Source organism: Chenopodium album, chromosome 23 (genome assembly GCF_948465745.1).
Source record: "Chenopodium album chromosome 23, dcCheAlbu1.1, whole genome shotgun sequence".
Classification (NCBI taxonomy): domain Eukaryota; kingdom Viridiplantae; phylum Streptophyta; class Magnoliopsida; order Caryophyllales; family Amaranthaceae; genus Chenopodium; species Chenopodium album.
In genome coordinates, this window is record NC_137856.1 from 1,044,212 (window position 1) to 1,067,569 (window position 23,358).

Here is a 23,358-nt window from a genome sequence, read left to right on the forward strand (position 1 = left end):
TCAATGAAATTGACAGTTTGGTTTGGACAAAATTTGCCCTCATTTTGCTGCAACTGTGTTGATGAAATTGTGGTGGGCCCCTATTCTATTTCCTTTATGGTGGACCCTTTATTTCATTTTGTTTTTTTTTTTTATTTTCAGAAAAGCATCAGCAAATTTGGTGGGCCCTGCATTTCTTTTTTTTTTCTTTATTTCCTACAGAAAGCTTCACCACATATGGTGGGGCCTTTTTTTCTTTTTTTTTTTCCTTCAAAAACATCACCAAATTTGTTCAATGCATTACACTACTACTTCAGCCAAAGAAAAAGCATCAGCAAACATAACACATAAGCCAAATACATCAGAAACAGTTGTTCATTCCATTACTAAAATAACAAGTTCAACATTACAATCAAAAAACTACTACAACAACTACACCTCCCTTAAACCAGTTTATTAACTACAACACAACCTAAAACTAAAATTAAGGACCAAACAACAACTACAACAATCATCAGCTTGCTGTCAGGATTGCCACTGCCATTGAGCATCTTCTTCCTATCTCCACTTAAAGCCTTGCATTTCACTTTCAATGTATCCACCTCATTAAGAAGACACCTTCTCTGCCCACTTAAGTCATCAACATCCCTTTTCAGAGAGTTCACTTCAGCTTTCATCAATTTTTTGTCAAGCAAAAGATTGTTGATCACATCTCTTTGCCACTCAGTTCCATCTTCAGTGTCAATCCATTCAAAACACTTGCACCCTCTAGTTTCAGTGTTAGGGTCATAGAATTTGCAAGCCTTGAATTTCCTTCCTGGGTTCTCTCTGGTCCAAGATGTCAACCTAGCAAAGGGCAGTCCACAATTGCATTTCTTCTGGTTAGTGGGAGATGTGTTATTCCAAGACATTTTCTAACCTGCATTTACAAAGCAACAACTCAGTCAGTCTGTGCAACATTTCCAGCAAACAAGCAATAATATTATTCTAAGACAAGCAAACCTAGTCACTGTGGTGGTTGACCCCCATAATGAGGATAACCAGGGGGTGGCCAAGTCCCATTCTGTTTCATCCTGTACTCAATGATACAGTCAGCTAAGAACCCTGGGTCATCTGTGCTCCCAACATGTATGATGTACATATCCTTATTCCCCAACCTCCTAATCATCTTGAACACATCACCATCATCTTCTAAAGTCCTATACTTCCCTTTATAGATATACTGAAATATAGGATAAACAAGATCAATTGATCCTTCAATTGGATCTTCCATGTCACGAAGTTGATCTTCGAAAGCAATAATTGTGTCCTGTAAGTTACTGTTGCCTACTTCATACTCAAGGTCCACAACAAAACTCAAATATTTAAATCTGAAAATGTACTTATCCCTTCTTTCCATTTCTGCAAGACATCATTCAACAAAAAACAACACAAAACCAAGCTTACAACTTCATGCATGAATGAATCATTCACATCTTTATTTCAAAAAAAAAACAACACATTTGACACTATTATTCAACCTAATAAACAACCATTCACCAAATTTGGACAACACCAACAGCAATTACCAGAAAAATAACATAAACACCCAATTAATTACTTCCACGAAACCTAATTGCAAAATCCCCCAAATTAATTTACCCAGGAACCCTAATTTTTTAAGTTCAGGATTCTTACCTCAAATGCGAATTCAATTGGGTCTGAACTTCAATGGATTAATTCGTCGCACAGTACCAGTTCAAATTTGAGGAACTATGGAAGAAATTAGGGGAAGAATTTGTTAATTGGAGTTTTTTTTTTTTTTTTTTTTTTTGCAAGTAATTGTAGTTGGGGAATATGTAAACACGAAAAATCGAGGAAAAACCCAGTCAATTAAGTCAAACTAGCCATTAATAGTCGTTATGTGGGCCCCTCAAACGGATTTTCCACCGGAAAATCAAAATGGGTGGTAATCTGAAAGATTTTTTAATTTAATGGGTGGTTATTTAAAATAAAGTTTTTAATGGGTGGTAATTTCAAAACTGGACCTCTTTTTGGGTGGTAATTTACAAATTTTTCTGATAATAAACTTTGTTTATAATTGTTACCCAATAAAAATATCTCAATTTTCATGTCTTATTCTTCTTCTTTACTATTGGTGAATGGCACATATATAATACTATTATATAATAAGGTTTTAGCCAAAATGTACAGAAGAAATGTTTTTGTTAGGAGACCATAAAACTAGTGAGTTGTGGCCCTTGTCTATAACCGTGATAAAACCTGTGGCCTACAAAAATGGGACCAATATTGTTCATCTATCTCCACCACCCTAGCCACTCAATATTCTTATCATTTTTAAGAGAATGAACAAGAGACATCTTAAGACAAGCAACAAACATCATACAATGTGAATTTAAGATGAGAGATAATGGGTATGAAAGTAACATCTAGATAATGTCCAATGTTGCCATTAGGAAGGATATAAGAGCTAAGAAATGAAAGGTATTGGCTCCTTCCACTTCTTTTTTCCCTTGGGATGAGTAGTTTCGTTAGCTTGCTCGAATGTTCGATGTTTTACTCTCTACCTCATCATACTTGTATTAAAGTAACGAAATTGATTAAGAACTGATAAAAATAAAATAAAAAAGAAGAAAAAAAATCTAGGTGTAAAGATGGTTGTGAACTGTGCCTCCTATAGGGGTCGTGTGCCTTAGGCTTGATTACTCCCAACACATGGTTATGCACAGCCTAAAATTTCAAAAGGTCGGTCCAAGTAGTCCACGTATCATTTTGTCGTGTCATGTATGTGCTTGCATGCTTATGTTATATTTAACTTAGGCACCGTTATATTCACCTTATGTCATTTTTGTGTATATTAATTATGAAGTACAGAGTAGTGTATTAATATGGAAGACCTAAATGTGTTTATAGATATACATTACGAGTACTTTAATTTAGGATAAGAGTTGGAGGGGAATAGGAACTAGAAACTTAAAAAGTGTCCACTAAATAAAAGAATGTATAATATAAGTAGTGTTTGGTGTAAATCTGATTTGTACTAATACAGTGCAACTGATTTTAAAACAATGATTTGTGGTCTTAACTGCACAAACGTGACTGAATGAAGTACTATACTAAATTGGAAGAGTATAATTAGAGTGATTTCATGTGTTTGGTTCACCTTTTTTAGCTTTATTAATCTGGTGATTAGCTGCTTTAGGAATATCAACCCTAATGAGGCTGAGAGGAAGATAGAAACTATACACCAAATCAGAAGTTGGCATAAAATTGGGCATTTAATATATCTAACTATGTCCTATGGACATAGAACTAAAAACGTTTAGGTTTAGCTTGTGTCCACGTGTCCGAAAGGCGTCATTAGTTGCCTAGGTATCAAACACGTAACACACCGTTTGATAAAAAAAACAAATTTGTGTTACAGAGTAATTAAGAAACTTAAGCAAATGCAGTTAAATTATGAAAAAGTTTCGTGTTTTTTAACATTGTCATCCTTTTTTTATTTATATGATTATGATACAAGAAATTATATTGTACCCTACTAGCTTGTTCTTGGAATTGAAGGTTGTTGTCGAAATTAAAGTTCACTGAAAATGTTTGATGTACCATATATAATGATTTTGGTTAGCCAGTTTGGTGAAAGAAATGATAATTCTTCTAAGACAAATATTGTACGTACCATAAAGATTCATTTCAAGTGCTAAAGCTAATTAGGCTCACATATATTATTAGCTTAGCATATTTCATTCATAATAATAGTAACTACATAAATCCCTAAACATTGTCGTAGTACATTGACACGTTACATGTTAATAATTCAAATGGTTGTGATTCATCAATTGATTAGATGATTGTAGTTGAAATGAACGTACAAATTAAACTTTGGTACACACCGGAGGTTGATTCCAATTCATTACGTCTTTACGTATCCTTACAAGAAAAACAAATCGATTCGAGGCTTTAATTTAAAGAGGGGGGCACCTTGATATGAAAGAAATAGACGTAAATGAAGGTGATCGATATAATGGCAAAGAAAGAGTGACAGCCTGGTAAATGGACCTCTAGTACAGTAGTACTACTACTATTGATGCTAAGGGTTTTTCGTGCAAAGATTAAACCCACAAATAAATAAATAAATTTAAATAAAAACATCAAACATAATTAAAGTCTTTTTTATTATTATTATAAGTTTGTCAATCATTTTCTTTGAACAACCACCCTACAATGGACCCAAAAATGGCTGAATTGTGTAAGCTTAAGTAGCCAAAGACATTGATATGTTCCTTTCATATAAGGAAATGTACTTGTTGTGTGATCAATTGGAAACACTGTGTTTTCTTTGTAGTACCATTATTATTGTGATTTATGAGCTCTTCTTCATTGCCATGAATTTATACTTTGCTTCTCTACTTTGGCTTAATTTATAGATGTCCTTTCTTGCATCAATCTCCTTTTTTTGGTTACGTGTCGTCCCTTTAAAGGTCAAGGTCAAAGCTCAATAAAATAACTGCAACAACAACTTGTTTTGTATAGTACGTAGTAGACATTAAGCCAGTAAGTTTAAGAAATAAAAGTATCATGTCAATATCTATGGTAATGTTTTGTGTCATATAGGCGAATTTTGGATTGCTAACTTGGAAGTTGAAATTCTAAGTTAGGAGCTTTATTATAAAATGCATGTTTATGTTGATGATGTTCCATTAATTTATTACTTTACGATATATCCATCGTTGGTACGTATATTATGAGTTATTTCTTCAAAAATTTCCATTTTAATTTACTATAAATCCATCGTTTATTATCACCAGTCACATGAGTTGTACATATACTTCCTAGATACACAAATAATAGATTGTCAATTCCTTGTATTAAGTTGATAAATTAGAAAATAATATCATCATGGCATTTTAATAAGTGATGAATAGTGTAAGATAAGAAAATTCGAGTAAGTGAACAAATCGATTGAAAGGAAGTGAGTGGTGATAAATTACATTACAACAATAATAATGCCTTTTCATTCTTTAGCTTTATGAAATTGAAAGAAGAGGATAGTTTCTAACACTAATTAAACTCATGTCACTTCAATATTTTCAACATTCTATCATCATTTATCATTACGTCGTATGTCTAGCTTGCAACATTATTAGTATTTATATCATTATTGATGTATCATGTATGATTTTTAATATGTGAACCAATTGTAACCATTATGAGGACGAGTATCGAATCTAAAACCAAATGTATATGTATAATGTTTCATGTTACTCGTGTATGTGGAGTGTTAAAAGAATGTGAAAAAAGGTTTGGGCTGAGAATAGCTGCACATAAGTTTTATTCAGTTCAGTTTAGCTCTAATAAGTTCAGGTCAGTTCAGTTCAGTAAATTAAAACAGGCCCTTAGTTTAATTTTAAAACACATACATACTACTTGATCGAGTGGTAAATAATTATGTACTTAAAACACGTCATGATAAATAATTTGTGTTCAACAGCTTCTACCAATATAATTGGCACAAAGGATAATTGATTTGATGTTTAACTACTTGCATATCATGATCAAAATTATATGTAAACAAGTTTGAAAATATAAATTAATATACTTCTTCCAAGCTAGTATCTTCATAGTATCACACAATAGTTAGTTTAAATGTCACTATCAAATTGATAGAGGATATATATAGAGATTCTCAAAAAAGTTGCAAGAAAAAAAGTTAATTAATAATTAATTAAGGTCCATTTTCAATCTCTAAAAACGGTGTATTAAGTCAACAAATCTTCTGATTACACTAATCTAATCAAAAATATATCACCCTTAACAGAAGCAGATCTTCCCATGCAAAAACAGTTTTTTTGGTTGACTTTCTTGTATTTTTCCATCTCCTAATTATTGTTGTACGTTATAATAATAATAATGTAGTATCAATGTAAATTAATATTTTATTATAATACAAGTTTGACCTACTTATTTTCAATTATGCATGTTAATTAGTCTTATGCCATCATGTAGCATTATCTGGCCTATAAATAAATTAATGGTTCTTTCTTTGAATTTTCCACGTTAATTGTAGTCCTATATTGTTTCAAGCTTATAATTTTTATTTTCAGAAGAATTAATATTATAGTCTTATGTCACTCCCTCCACTTTTATAATTTGTTCGTCAATGCACATTATTTATCATTAATATTACATTAAGTGAAAATTTTCAAAGTTTGATTATGTTTTTTCTTATGTACTTCCAAATTTAATTTTAATTAATAGAAAGAACAAATAGGAACAGTGGGAGTGTTGATATATAAGCTACACACGTTCCAATTTTCAATCATTGAATGGGCCTATTCTGGTTACTAAGCTAAACTAAACTGATGAATTGAATTGAACTGAACTGATTGGAGCTGAACTGAACTGATTGGAGTTTAACTGAACTAAAGTGAAATGAATTGTTTATGAGAATAGGAAATTAGCAATTGGACTGAACAGATTAGAGTTGAATTGAATTGAACTGAACTGATTGAAGCTGAACTGAATTGAATTGAATTGAACTGAACTGAAATTAAGCTGAAGAGAACAGGCTTTAAGATAGAGTATATGTTTACACAAATATGACTACTTTTAAATTTCATATGCATTATATTGATTTCAATAATTTGATTAAAACATAGGAAATCAAAATGTGGATTTATTTAATATTTTATCAAAAACTTATGGAAAAAAGGTATTTAAAAAGGTGAATAAGTGGTTTATTGCCCCATAAAAACACAACTAGGGAGTTCTATTTGTTTGTTGGGCAAATCAACCGCAAAGAATCAACCCCAATATATATTTAGTGGGTGGTCTCTTTTAAAACAGTGGATTTGTATGACTTTTTTAAGATCTTTTTTTTTTTTTTTTGGTTTATCTTTTACATCTGTCTTGTGCTTTACTACTATTTATCATAACTAACATATACAAATCCCATCTACTAGAAAATGACTTATTAACTGTACATTTCCACTCATACAATTTAAACAATCTCTCTCTCTCTCTCTTTCTCTAATTTGCTGGATTTAAGTCCAATCCCAACTAGTAGCATCCAATGGAATCAATATCACTATAATATATATGCATGTCACATTACATAATCTAGTGGGATTTGATTATTTGGTAGGAATTGTGGATGGGACTGTAGAGATTGTAACATATGTCAATAATGTCATATCATTTGGGTTAGGCTTCGACTCATAGAGAATATTCTGATTCAGGTTATATTATAAAATTTTACATGGTATTATATAGCTATTGACAATTTAATTTTCTAAAAATCTCTTCTCGAGATTGACCTAACTCGAATCATCAAACTTGAGAAGTTGAGATAATTTGAATATTCGATTAGTATTGGTTGTTATAAATAAAAAGCCTAATTATATATTATATGTGAAAATGATTTTCCCCAAAATTTAGTCATCAAATTCAATGCAAGCTAAGTGACTTGTAGTTTGAGTGTAACTTGCACTGTACTTTAATTGAATCATTTTCAAGAGAATTGTTAGCCAACTCTAGTGGGATTAAGGGCCTGTTTTCATTGACTAAACTCAGCTGAACTGAGCTGAACTGAATTGAACTGAAGTGAAATGAACATTTTATAAGAGAAGGAAATTAGGAGCTGAGTTGAGTTGAACTAAACTGAACTAAGCTGAGCTGAAATGAACTGAATTGAACTGAACTGAACTGAATTTCAACGTAAGAGAACAGGACCTAAGTTCGATTTAATTATTAGATACATGATACTGCGTAGTAAATTTCTCAATTCAAACATGTTGATGAGATACTCGAATTGTGTCTTTAAGGCAATATCACACAGTCCAACATAATTTAAATAAAATTATGAATTGTGCCAAGATGGTGTGTTTGTATTTAAAAGAACCGTTAAAAGAAAACTAATTAAGGAAGTACATATTTATAAAATTAATCAATACTCGTAGATACTTTTATATATTGATAGTTGAAATGGTGCACAATCAAATATATCATGTCAAATGTTTATCTTATACATACATACCCAATTGCTTATCTATAAAATAATATATACATTAAAAAAATATACATGACCCAATTCAACCAAGCATATTTATTTTCCATTGAATAATTCTATAAAAAAAGATTTTTATTTCTATTTATAAATTTTAATAGGAACAGGTATTGAATGATGCAGAATTTTTCTTTTGTTGGCTTCTTGGTGTCTGGGAATTGGATTTCTCTGACAAATCTTTAATGGCTCGTAATATTATCCATCTTTTAGACAGGGTATGGGTATCTATCTCACAATCTCTTATACTTTCAATCTTTCCCATTACTTTTCCTTCTTCAATTCCTCCCAATTAATTCTCTAGTTTATTTTTAAAATTATCTACTCTATTTATTACATTTCAAAATTGTTTTAACTATATTAAAAAGGATTAGCCTTTGTCCACACATTAAAGATACAAGGGAATTCCTTGTACTTGTACGTGAGACAATTGTATGGTAAGATCAGGGCCTCATTGGTGATTATTTATGTGCCTCGTGTAATTATTACTTTTGGTCAGTATGAGGTACTTTCTCTATTTCATAATATTTATAACTTGGAAGTGCGTTTAATAATTTTATTTGAACTTATTAGACTTTATTATTGTAACTTATGTTAGTTCTAAGTTCTAAGTTGAAGTTTAATAATTTTCTATTAATAATATTGCCCCATCCGTTTATTTCAAAAAAAAAAAAAAAAAAAAAAAAGTTGAAGTTAGGTAGCCCATTAACACTCTAATAATCTGAACTTATATCTTAAATTGTCTTATTTGAACTTATTAATTCATATAAAAAATTCCTACAAATTAAAAAAGAAAATCATATAAAAATGTTTTTTTTTTCTAAGATTAGTGAAAATAATGTAAACAAAATAAGGGGGCATAATTTATAATCATTGCATGGACTTCTAAGAGATAAAAATTGTGGTTAGCTTATGTATTGTTATTTTTTTAATAGAAGAATAAGTATAAGAAGGGATTTATGTAACATTTAAGTTACAGTTCTCTTCACTTATTTAAGGTGTTATCGTCTGATTACATTAAAATCTTGTCTAATTTGATCGTGTTTGAATCTTTACAATCTTGTCATAAATATTCAAACTATTCCGAATCAAAGGGTGTAAGTGTGTAACGATTGTTTTTCATGTAACACCGTGATACCAGTGCACCAGTCTCATGCAGTCATGCAAGCTAGGATTCACCACCAAACAAATTCACAATAATAATAATATTCCTAATCCTAGCCAATTAATTGAGTTCAAAGTATATTACCAACATTACGATTACAACAAAAATATTTGTAAATAAAATATAAAAGTTTTAATTTTTTTCTAATAAAAAAGTTGTGCATTGATTCCCCTAGCCAAGTCAGAAATCACGACTGCCAACCTGGTCTTTTTTTGGTACATAATATTCTATGCAAGATGATTAGAAGAAATTAAACCCCCCCACAAAAAATAAAAAAATAAAATTAAAGTTTAAACTTTGCTGTCTTTATAATTCTCAAAGTAAAAATAAAAATTAAATTAAATTAAAAAAAAAAGGGTAGTTGTTTCTTTGGATTCCAACTCATAATATCCAATTTAAAAAAAATGCATCAAATTTGGACTTAAGGGGTTAAAATTGTCCCCACTAAACAGCTGGTTAGCAGTAAAGAATATTGTTACGTGAATATTAATATTTCTAAGGTCATTTCATGTAATCTTATTAACATCACTCAATATTATCCTTAGCCAATTAATGAAGACTTATGAATTTTGCTTTTATTATCTTGATTATGACACCAGTAATAGGATGTATCATTATCATTGCAACTGTTATGGTTTTGTTGATGTGAAAAAAGGGTTCAAGGGAAATGAATTTTTGGAGTTCACCTAGACACTTCACACTAGCTAGGTTTATCGTTTCATTTAATCTTTTGCCGCGTCCATGTTATATTCACGTGGATGGTCTCTATCTTAAAATATCGGGGTTTTTTTTTAGATTTATATAAAGTATATGAACAGAGTTATTTATAAATTTTGCCCTAGAAAAAGTTTATCGACTAAGTGACTTGTCATTGGACAATAAGGTGAATGCTAAAGACATTGAATTACTATGCAAGATTGTGTTTTGCTTTTGGTGTAGTGCACAACACTATGAAACAAAGGGTAGAACTTATCATTAATTTCTTCCTCTATGCATGCACATTGCTATTAAGTTCAAAACATTATCTTGTGTTTCACAACAATCTATCCCAACAATCGATATTCGCTATGATATTGTGAGATCAACTCATCGAGAGTGTATGTAATCCCCAAGAGTGTTAAAATCGATAACGAACACCCAATGAAGAAAAAACGATGAAATTCTCAAAATCACCAAGGCTATGGTGAACTATAAGCTAAGAAGAACTAAGCTTTGTAAAGGAAATGGCACTATTTATATATCTTCATTAATGAGAATTAGAGCCACAAACAAAATGGATAAGCAATGTAGTAAGTTCATATTACAAGCTAAGATAGTGTTGGGAATGAATGCTTTACTTGTCAAAAGGCGGTCGAAACCTTGTTGAACTCCAATCCCTGTATGTCTCTACTGCTACAACTTATGCTACATCTATTACATTTGATAATACAGAATTTTCCCATCTCTAGGATAGCAATTAGTTTCTAGATTATACAAATTTTCGAGAGTTATCTTCTAATGATTCTCGAAAAGAAAAAAAATGAATCGGCTTAGAGGCAATCTCCTGAATAGGGAGAGAAATATCGAGTCATGGTGGTGGATTGAATCTTGGTCTTGCTTGTAGAATCGTCTGTCCAAATGAACAATGTCGGTATATACATGTTTGGCCTTGTTGATTTGTAAGGCCAAAGTGGTTGAAGTTTTTAAGGGTCATAGCTCAACTTTCATTTGACCGTTTGGCAATGTACCTATAGATCAATTATCAATTAGCTGCATTAGAAAACAATCAAGAAGAATTTGCATCCAACAAATTTAAACCATATGACCAATTTTACACGAATTTTCGAAGATTAATCTCACCTGAAGGTACATTTTGTGTTTGATTTTGGGCAATTCCCATTTGAACAAGACTTTGGAGATCATCTTCCCAAAGATTTGGTAGCTATGACAAGACGAAAAATCAAACAATCCAAATCAGTTTTATGTTCAAGATAACAGCTCTCATATGCTAAGCATCATTAAGTAAAAGGGATAATTTTTCTTAAGACATTAGCAATGTACCTGAGTCATGGAGTCAATGAATCCCTCGATCGAGGGCATCGGAATGCTCGGGTTTCTCCGGATTCCGGGACCATTCATTGGGTTAGCTGAGAAGGGATTCTCAACACCATTTGGCAAAGGTAGTGACATTTGCTGGTTAGATTGGTAACCATAAGGAAATGCTTGTGCTGAATTCTGATCTATTTGGTACATTGTTTGTGGTACTGATGATCCTCTAGATTGAAACATCTAAAATAACCAAAATTCAACAAAATTTGATCAGAAAAATTGCCAAAAGAACATAACCTGACTCGAAAACTCGAATTCTTGCCAAAATAACTTACATCCTTGGAGAGAAGAGCTTCCATGTTAAACTCCATTCTAGGATTCACAGTAGCTAATTTCATGGAAAGGAACTACAGAGAAAAAAAAATTACAATCAATTTTAACTAATTTCACATTCAAGCAACAATTATTGAGCAACAACTAATTATTAATTATATTATTTCAATCAAAGTAATATACCTCAACTTGGCGTTGCAATGATTGCACATAATTTATGATTTCATCAAGAACAGTTGCTTTTCCTGTAACCTATGAACCAAAAATAGGAAATTTACATTCAATTTTATGATCATTTTTATAAAATCAACCCAAAATATAATAAAAAGTTGTCCAAATCTATGAAATTGAGCAGTCCAAAAGAACAAAAAGGTACCTTGTTACAACCAGGAACAAGATCTTGAAGAAACTTCATTCTTTCACTAATTTTTTCTCTTCTAACCTGTACATCCATAAAACCAAATAAGACCACCAATACAAATCCACGGTCTTTACCTCCGTTTTAAAAAATGTTGCAATTAATATGAAATTGCGCGAAAAAATTACCCTTTCAGCAAGACTGTGACTATCAGTAGCTTGGCCTCTCCTAGCTCTGACATGAATGTAGTCCTTTGGAGGCTCAGGCTTTGTTACTTCCTTATTTGACTCCCCTGCATTTTGCTCTGTATTTTCTTTTTTGCCATCTTTTTCATCTAATTTACTTCTTTTGGCATTTGATTCCTCATTTTCTACCTCAACCTAACAAAAACCAAAATTCAACACAATAAATAAGTCTCCCTGTCATCAAACACTATCCCGATTTAGTTGTCACATTATTTTAACTGCGAGTACTGTACTAATCTATTCAAATTACATAATCAACGCGACTATTAATCCCGAACAGTAAAAAAAAAATTACAAATTTACCTTGTCATCTTTGGGAGTTGTATCCTTGACTTTAGCCTTGGAAGCAGATTTCCTTTTCCTTGAAATTGGATCAATTTGAGGTTTAACCCCAATTTCAACACCTGGGTTTTGCTCAGAAACTGAAGAACCTTCTCTTGAATCACCCAATTCACCATTTTCACCCAATTTCTTATCAGAATGAACCCTAGATAATTTCCCAGATTCCAATTTCGCAACCAATCTATGATTATTATTATTATTATTAACACCAACAAAATCATCAAACCCATTTCCAAAACAGGACAATTTAGCAGCTCTTTCAACAAATCCAGGGTCAGCATTAAAAGATCCCAAATTAGATTGAATTGGGTAATTACTATGATTATTATTATTACCCATTAACATCATTAAAGAAGATAGATTGAATTTTGAAGGAGGAGAATTTAAGGGTGTACTATAACAAGAATTATTAGTACTACTATTATTATTATTATTATTATGATTATTTCCTGTTGCAGCAATGTAGGATTGTTGGGGTGAGACTTCACCAGCAGAATCACATATACTCCCTAACCTTCCGATTAATTCCCTGATCATCGTACCCTCACCAGGACCATTATTTTTTGAAGCTACGCCCGCCGTAGTAGGGGAAGATACAATGGAACTCAGGGCGGACTCGAAAGGGTCATTTTGGTCAATTGAGTTCTCCCAATTGGGGTGGAAGTAGCAATTTGAGAGTTGTTCACCTGAAATTTCCATCAAATTTGAGCAATTTAGTTCTTTTTCCATTGAATTTTGGGGTGAATTTGTGAGGTTTTTTTTTTAGTTGAAGGGATTTAGGAGAGAGAAAGAGTGAAGCACTTGTAGTTCACTCAATTGATAAAGAGATGGGGAAGAGATGGAAAGTGATAGAAGAGAGAGAAAGTAGAGAGAGAAAAGAGGTGGTGGAAAATGAGGAAAGTGAAATGGAAGCAAAGAGAGTTGGAACAAAGAAATACTCCAGATTTTCTCAACTTTTTTTTTATTTTTTATTTTTTAATTAATTATTTTCTTGTTTAAGATAGATTAATGGTTTTACTTTTCATCTTTTATGTATGCAATGGAAGTAGAAAAGTTTAGACATTGGTTTATTTTATTGTAATATTGTTCTATTCATAGGTGTCAATACTAGATAGTTGTAGACTTGTAGTGGTGGTGCTAAGGTGGTGGTCATGGGTTGAGTTGAGTCGGGTTACTTCTATTCAAGATTTGAATTTGTTGGTTTTCGGGTCAAACTTAATTATTAATTGTGCCCAAACTCGATGTTTTGGAACAAAAAGAACGGGCTTTTTGGGTTGCCCACAACTCAAACCAGGCCGATGATTCGAGCCCAAAAGATTTGCTCTTTAGGTCAAAAAACTATGCCAATGTCGCTAATATTAGCTCAAGTTGGTTCAGCTTCTTTAGGGCATTCCCTCAAAAAAAAAAAAAAAAAAAAAAAAACTTCTTTTAAGACATAGGAATGTAGATAGTCTAAAAAGAATGCCAAATAATGTTCATTAGGTGGATGAATTATGTCTATAGTTGGGTCGTGTTGAGATGATTTGTTTTTATTGGTGGTGTTTTTCGGAATTACTATTCTCCTCCCTTATCACAATTGAATTTAGTTTTCTAGTTTAGCTTTCTTCTCTCGTTGTGCACATAACAACGTGTAACTTTAGTTAAGTTGCAGATGGAAAACAAATATAATCATCTACATCATGAGTTACACTTGTACAATAGAGTACTTGATATGAAAATTCATACATCACCGCTAAATTTTATAATTTTGTTAAGTTTTTTATTATTAAACGCAACACATGATATAACTTATAAATTGCGCTTTAAATCATATATACTTCATAATATCTATCCAAAAACAATGAAATAGAGCATAAATGTTATTTTTCTTTTTCTTACCTTATATTTATACATTATTAAACCTTTCAATTTACACTTTTTTCACTTATCAACTAGCAATTACTATTATAACTATTCAAAATTAACTAAAAATAGTGCTAAGCAAGTATATTAAGCCGCTACAATGATTCTCCATATGGCTTTTAAAACATGACATTAGTTACATCAACAAAAAAAACCACAACCTATATTCAACATTTATATCATAATCCAAATGAACAAAAGATGATGTATCAAATATGTACCCGAGTGACACGTATCTGTCATACACAACATACATGATGTAAACACTGTAATAAAAACGCGGTAAGTACATTTAAAAATAGTAAGAACAACTACATTCAACATACATCTATGCATCAAAGTTTAGGACCACATACTTCAAGAAAACCAAACTCCCAAATACAATATGAAAACAAAGAAAAGAATGGTGTTAGTTTTGATGTTGGTATTTTTTTTCCCTCCTTTCTAAATTTATGTTGGGAGGTTAAATAAAAAGGAAAATAAAATTAAAAACTAGATAACGTTAAAGGCCTAAACGCCGTAATAGACGGTGGGTTAAATGCCGGGCCTTTAACGTCAAACCAACTCTTCTTTTTTGTGTTTTGCAGCCTTTCTAGTTAAATTGAGATTCCAACACACTTAACAGTAAAATTTTACAAAGTCAATGTCATTATACCATATAATCATCTTTTTAGGCTTCCTTTAAATTTAAGTAATTGGGTAAATTTTTTTTGTTTTCAATCAAGGGTAAAATCATGAAAAGAAAATTGTACAAATAATTGAGTAATTAAGCACCCAAAATCGATATCTATATATCATCATTCAATATAGATTGCTTAGAAATGTTCACTGAGAATATTTTTTTTGGGAGTTTTTATTAAGAAAGACTAAATTAGGTATCATTCGTCTCCATTGACTCTATAAAAATCGTAACCGGAACTTGCAACAAGATATACCTAGCTCAACTTGCTAGAATGTGGTACGTAAACTCATGACATTTATGTACAATCGTCGTTGTGTAAGCTATAGTTTAATATTCCGGTTTCACAAAATTTAAGATCTATCTAACTATATAGTTGGTTGTTCATTGAGCTAAAAGAAATCAAATTGCATTATTGACCTTTTAAAAATTAAAATGATTTTAAAAAATTGTTAGTGCACATTAATTTTTATGAGTTGAAATCATTTTGACCAATACATTACTTCAATCAACAAAGGCTAGTTTTATTTTATAGTGTAACATCCAATTCAGTCAAACCAAGCCTAATTAGCCTACACTTTTTAAGACTAAATTGAGCTCAAACCAATTAAGGTCGACTCAATCACATACAATGTGGCTTGACTACGCTCCCTATCTAGCTAGACTTGCTTATGTAACTAAAGATCAACGAAACTACGTACGGTACTTTCTCTAATTGTAACTTACTACCTTATAAAAGCCTACTCCGTACATTAAATTCAACTTGTACATATAGAGCCTTAGAGAGTCGCAACAAAAACAATGTAGACGAGATTTCATTTAACCTTAGCTAGATCTTTAGTAACTTTCTCAGGACTTAGCTTTCTTATAAAGTTATAAACAATTGACAATCAAAAATAGAGAACTAACATGATTTAAATATCTTTACTTTTTGAAAAATGACTAAAATCTAAGGGACTAATAAAAATATTAGTACAAAATAACAATAAAGAAGTCTATTCTACAATAATCACTCTAAAACAAGAGGAGAAACTTCTTGGCTAAAACTAGTACTAGCAAAAATGAATCTGCATAAACAACAATAATAATACTATTAATTTAATAAATAATTAAATAAAAACAAAGAAATTAATAATTAAATAAATAAGTAAAACAAAATAATAGTAGATGAGATGAGGAAGATGAAAAGAGGAATGTCTGAGAGAAAGAGGTACGAAGCTAAAGTTGTGGTAGGGGTTAAGTTGGCCTTAAGTGGCGCAGGACGATATTGGTTGCGTTTGTCATGGAGTAGGAAACTTCATTTTTATTTATTTGTAAAATTAATTTATTACACTATTAATTAATTAATTAATTAATTAATTTTATCATTTAACTATTGTTTTAATTTGTAGTTTAAGTTAATGTATATATTTGACTATTTGCTTGGTTTAGTTTAATTAACATATGGTATGGAATTAAGGGACATAACAGCAGAAAATAAGGTTGTAGATAGCGTGGCTTCAATTTTAATCTTTTTAATAAATATCAATCTTAATTCCCTTTTCTTTTATGATCAGTCATCTAGCTTATAGTTTATTTTGACCGCTTATTTAAAGTGAATTTTATATTGCATGATTATTTACGTTTTTTTTTTTTTTTTTTTTTGTGTTTGAAGAAGAACCACGAAGATGCTTTGTATGCGATGTGAGATTCGTAATCGTGTATCTATAGCTTGACTAACTTGATAAAACTTTTATCTTAAAATTCAATTTTAACTAATGAAGGGTGTGTGCTTGGAGGTGTATGCCCTTACCGATGCCTTCTATTTCTAAGTGTTTGATCCGTGAATATTGAACTAATTTAATAAAAGATCCATTGTACGTATATAAAACATTACTGTATATGTGGGTTGAGGATCGTTCAGGGTCTTACTTCACAGCTTAGCTTGAGTAGACATACATATATCATTTTTTTGTTGCTGCAAAATCTACATTGTATAATAGTATTGTGTAATAATGTAAACTAATAAAAAAATATCAAGTTATCATCACTATGATTTAGACAAGTTGGGATAGATATGTATGAATCATAGGGTGTATGTGAACAATCATGGAATAAGTTATTGCCACTAGATGTACTTTTACAATGACTTATTTGCTAATATAAGGTTAATAAACATTTTAAAATGTGGTTAATTTATTTAGGATTTATTTATACAAGTTTGTATAACAATCATGCGCTGTATAACATAACATAATGCGGCCATATGAATGTAAGTATGTACTTATTGTACTGCTATTTTTTTTAATTATAGTTTATGAGTACTTAATCGTTTTGTTAAACAATTAGTAATAGTAGTTGCATTGCACCTTTGAGTAGGTGTGAATTATTCTTTTGTAAGGTTCTCAAGTGATTTATTTGGCAAAAGTTTAGTGTGTAGTGATAATTCAAAACCTCATCTATAGTACATAAATCATTTAGCTTATTATTATTGTTGTCAATTATTACTAGGTGGCTTTCATAGACAATTATCTACATATATAAATTTCACAAAGCACAATAATTTCATAAGTATGATATGTAATAAATACCTATAATTTTGATGTATGTAATTAATTAGAAAGACACATTACTTTTATTTCAATCAACAAATTAAATAAAATAACACAACTGATACTCTCCACCCTCCTCCAACTGAAATTTTATAATATACGTACACTATATCTACTCAATTAAAAGTTTAAGGACTATAGTAATTTAGTCATGGTGATCAATATAATGATTTCAGTTCTTACCTATATATATATAGTTTGACGTTTCACCATAATACACTATAGGTCTATTCACTTCAGCTTAATTTCAATTCAGTTCAGTTCAGCTCCAATCAGTTCAGATCAGTTCAGTTTAGCTCAACTCCTAATTTTCTTCTCTCATAAAATATTCATTTCAGCTTAGTTTAGTTTAGTTCAGCTCCAATCAGTTCAGTTCAGTTCAGCTCCAATAAGCTCAGTTCAGTTCAATAAATGTGAACAGACCCTACATACATTAGTGTGAAGAAGGCACGCAGTTAATCATATAATTGATCAACATTTTATCTTATGTGAAAGATAACAGGCATAACCCATTAAACTTTAATCAAGTAAGTTAATCAACATTCATATAATCGTATCGAGGAAACAACTTAATTACATAACAATTAATTAATCAATCTAACCTACTCCACACTTCGTATTAGCTAGAGTAGGTAACAAATAAAAAGGTACTCAATATATATATTACGAGTATATTTTTTGTTACAATAAATAAAAATGGTGTACTTTGTAAATTAATGAAATGTAATTAAGAAAACTGGGAAAGGAAAAAGAAGAAATAGAAAAGGCTGGCAAAGCGTGTGGTGCTTTTGTCCTTAGATTAATTATCGTACAATTCCAAATCTGGGTTTTGGTGGTGACTAACTCTAACTATGATTGCCAGCCTTTTTCATCTGTTTTTTCTTCTTTTCCTCTGCACCTAAAAATTTAATCTATGTTTTCTTCTTCTTCGTCCATTCATTTTGAATTTTTGTTCTTATTATTTATTATTTTCAGTCAATTTTTAGGTACGATATCAAATCCAACTATGTACTATGAATTACATCATTCATAAAATCATAAAATCCAACATTATACTCTATGTAAGATTGTAAGTAAGCATTCATTGCATTTGATTTGCTCGAGATATGATCCATATAAATGATAATAATGTCATCAAATATTAGCTTGATTATTTCATTTTCTAGCTGGTTTAGTAGATTTTTACAATGAATTTGTGTAGTTGTACAGTGTTCGTGTTTTAAGCCTAGGCAGAAATCAAATATCGTACAAGTATATGTCAACTGGCTTAATTAGTTAATTAGAGTTTAGGGTGACATGAATCCGCGAAGTAGTGCTATGTATTAATACTAAATCAAACATATTTTTTTTTTTGGGTGTGTTCACTCGAATCACCCTTTGGGCTAATTCGGATTTGAGGATCAGTTATGGGTGGTTAGGTTCCAATCCCCTCCCAATTTTTGTTGCGGGAGATCAAACACAAGTTCTCCCTACCAAATGTAGGCCCTGTTCTCTTACGTTGAAATTCAGTTCAGTTCAGCTCAACTCCTAATTTCCTTCTCTTATAAAATATTCATTTCAGTTTAGTTCAGTTCAGCTCAACTCCTAATTTCCTTCTCTTATAAAATATTCATTTCAGTTCAGTTCAGCTCAGTTCAGTTCAGCTGAGTTCAGTCAATGAAAACAGGCCCGTAGTCTCAATCACCACTAAACTAACAACCAATTGGTTAAATCAAACATAACTTTAGAAGTACCTAATATTTGGATTTAATGTGACAATGTGAAAGAAGAAAGAAAAGTTAAACTATTCCATATCAATAAATTATTTAAATATTCTTCTATAAGATTCAAATTATGTTCATATATGACTAATATGAGTAGTTATTTACAAAGTAACCTCAAATTTGAATGTATTCTTTACTTAGTAATTAGATTGATTAATTACTGATTAAAAAAATCATTTAACAATTATAAAATAAATTTAAATCTGATAAATACATACATATCAATTTAAGCATACAAAAATTTCATTAGCTTTCAACAAAATCTACCATCGTTCCATATTGGACATTATTCATTTATACTTGTATATACCCTCTTTCATTATAAGGGAGTTATTGATCTGTTGTAAAACAAAATTCCAATCAATAAAAATCAGCTTTAATCAATTACAATAATACTCGTATAACCTCCAAGCCTAAGCTATCTACTTGATATATATTCCCTAATCCCTATGAAATAACCTAGCTTTGATGCTCTAATAATACATATGTCATATGTAATACTATAACAAGATTGTGTTTACATTTGACTAAAAAATCCAAATCCTTAAATAGAATAATAATTTACATACTAGTTGCTCCTATTAGTCTATTACACACACAATTGGACAATTGGTAAGAGTTAGAAAGCAACAAGCTAAGTTATAAGAAGCAGTTAAAATGCAATGCATATTTTCATGCAAAATCAAATAACGAAGAAGAATATAATATAAAATTATTGTCAAGATCCAACCACCCCTCAACCTTATACCTTAACACCTCTCCTTTGCTTGACTTACTACTCATCACCGCCCAACTTCTCTCCTATCTTCAACGTTTTTTTTATTCTATCAACTTGAATATGCTTCACCTTGTCGGCATATACATTTATAATACATATGCTAATAGATTAGTGTAATTTTATCGCATAAGAAAACACACCGTATTACAACTATGTGCAGAATTGTAGAATAGATCGAGAGTTAGTATTAGGGCCTGTTCTGATTGACTGAACTAAGCTGAACTGAACTGAATATTTTATGATAGAAGGAAATTAAAAACTGATGAATTAAACTGAACTGAAAATAATTTGAAGAAAACATGCCCTTAATTGAACGAAGGTTCAATTTGTAATATGATTTTAAGAGGTCGAGTCTTTTTAACTTATATTACAAGTGATTAGGGATGAGAATGAAATATGTTTATGAAATTTATTAATTAATAGACTAATCCCATTTAGGGAATTTTTTTTCTTTGTATATATATGTTTATGCAAATATGTACGATAATTTAATTATGTAACACAAATACACAATCGAATAATAACAGTAACATCATAAGTAGCTCTATTGGTCCAACTTCGAACATTAAATCTCATTCATAGCTTCAATATTGGTACAATTGTTAGGAATAGAAGGATAAAACAAAAAAATTTGTAGTGGAAATAAACTTAACTTTTTGATCGAATAATGCTTTATTAATTTAAAGAGAAATAATTAAAATACGATTTTAATTACTCTATTTAATTTCTACATTCATGCGACTTTATACCCTCTCTTACCAAAACAAAACTCAAAACAAATAAATTATGAAATTAATCAAAAGTCTTTACATGAACCTTTGATCTAACGTGATCATCAATCATTTAGAGCACACAAATTAAAGCAAATTGACTAAAATAAATTTAATTACTAATTAAAGTTTTGATACGGCTACGTGGCGATACATGCTTGGCTAGAGGGCACAGTACCCGAGGTTAAAGAATCATTATTGTTATAATGCACTAATTTAACCGACCGTTGCAGTTTAATCATTTGATATTTGTTTAATTTTGTTACTACTAATATGCTCCTATAATCAAACAAAAGGAAGTATCCTCTAATCAAAGGTTAAGTGGAATATATCATAAGATGTTAGGGAAAATAATGATTAGACATTGCTTAAATTTTTTTAATTACATGATTAATTTTATCTTATTTGTCATTGCATTAATTTTAATTAGTGTGTCAGAAATGTTTGTCAGAAATTAATTTATTTAATTTTATGATAGTTGTATATTGGTGCATTATTCTTCATTTTCAACCATCATATGGTTTGCTTCTGTGTCAAGTTGAGAAAATTTATGGTTTGATTTTTATTATTTAATATGTTATACATATTTTTTTAACTGTCGGCGAAGTCAATATTAAGGAAAGGGTCAAAAACTTTAGGGACAAGTTTTTTCTTTTTTTCTCCTTTTTTTTTCTAATTTTTGATAGAAATAACTTTGGGAACAAGTTAGTTGAGAGGTCATGCAATTCACAAGCATTAAATTTAGTACATTATGGTAAATCTTAAAATTCAATCGTTTTGCCTAACAATTTTAATATATCTTGCACTCAATAATCCTTGGGCTCAATTATTTAAGAAGACGATTGTCCTTTTAAAAAATTTTCAAAGTTATTAGGGTGAACGTTAAACATATATTGTTAGAACTTTTTTCAACCATAAGTAGTTACGAAAATAGCAAATTGATTTAAGTGTTTTATAAGTGTAATTGTGAGCATCAAGCTAGTTGACACGCATTGTATGATAAGAGCATCCACAATGGTTGCCTAAAAGGACTTGCTTGCAATTTCTAAATAATGTAGGGGTACATGCTAGCTTAGCCATTGTGGAGCAACATATAATAAGTTGTAGCTAAGCCAAACTACATAGCTCTATAGTTTCACCCCACCCAACACACATATATTGATTTGTTTAATATTTTTTTATGTATTTGTTTCTTTGTTTGTTTATTATTTTATTGTTTAATGGTTTATTTATTATAAAAGGGTGTGGCTTACCATTGTAGATGTTGTAGCTTAAATCATGTAGCTTAGGGATTAATGATGTAGCAGCCCAAAACTACATGTACATGTAGCTAGCCATTGTGGATGCTCGTAGTAGAAGAATTGTCAATAAGTAATTTTAGTGGGTGAAACTTCCTATTCCCAATTAGATTTATGATAAAATCTTATTATTTTCTCCTCTATTCAAGCATATTAGATTAATTAGATTGTTGATGTTGAATTAGGTTTTATAAGGAATGCAAGTCATATAACTTATCAAACACTTGAATGTTTTCTATAAACACAACCCTAATTCTTACATGACTACATTAATCACCAACTTTTATTTGTTGACATCAAATAGCAAAATATATTATTTAGTATAACAAACATAAAGTCCAAACCCCATAGGATCCGATGACCTGTCCTCTTCAACATTATTTTTTTCATTTATTTATATATTTATTTGTGGGGATGGAAGAAAGTTTTATGCATTGTCAAATTTAAATGGTTATTCAGTAGTCATTCAATTACACAAAACATACAATTTCCGAGAATTAGAAATTTTGGAAGTAGGTTGTTGGTTAATATATAATAAATTTCACAACATAATATAGGAACAAATGGATTTCTTAATAAAAAGCTATACATCAAAGTGTAAATTCATATGCATAACCAAACTACAATTCCTATTCAAGTCTCTCTTAAATTTCTTCTGTTTCACTAAAATTGTAACACTGTGACTTATGCACTATTCACATATTTAATGTTGACTAGCTTTGACTATGATTCAAGGTCTAGGAAACTATAGTACTGTGAAACCTTGTTAGATTCGCCTTTATAACTCTAAGATCAAATTATTGTATGATTTTTTCTCATTTACAATTGAATAGTTTATTATTTATATATTTTTTTTTGAGAAATGATAATTGTTCAATATGCTTTCACGTGTAGCCTTCGAATTACCCCAATCCCTTACTGAGTAAAATAATACATTAACAAGCATAAAATGAAAAATGTTGCAATTATACGGTAGATAGGTTAGTCCCCGTGCCATGCACGGAAAATTTTAATAACTAATTTTAAATTAACATTGTATAAGTAAATACATATGTAAATATTATG

At 30.4% G+C, this 23,358-nt stretch overlaps 1 protein-coding gene across 1 annotated transcript; it reads right to left on the reverse strand.

Moving 5' to 3' along the window:
• Positions 1-10,417: 10,417 nt before the first annotated feature.
• Positions 10,418-13,399, reverse strand: LOC145607741 (transcription factor bHLH62-like). Its single transcript, XM_081663332.1, has 8 exons — positions 12,474-13,399; positions 12,114-12,305; positions 11,944-12,009; positions 11,751-11,819; positions 11,570-11,641; positions 11,247-11,474; positions 11,046-11,127; positions 10,418-10,933 (listed from the first exon to the last, which is right to left on the reverse strand). The coding sequence occupies exons 1-8, from the start codon at positions 13,239-13,241 to the stop codon at positions 10,896-10,898; spliced, it is 1,515 nt and encodes a 504-aa protein (XP_081519458.1). The 5' UTR covers positions 13,242-13,399; the 3' UTR covers positions 10,418-10,895.
• Positions 13,400-23,358: the final 9,959 nt, after the last annotated feature.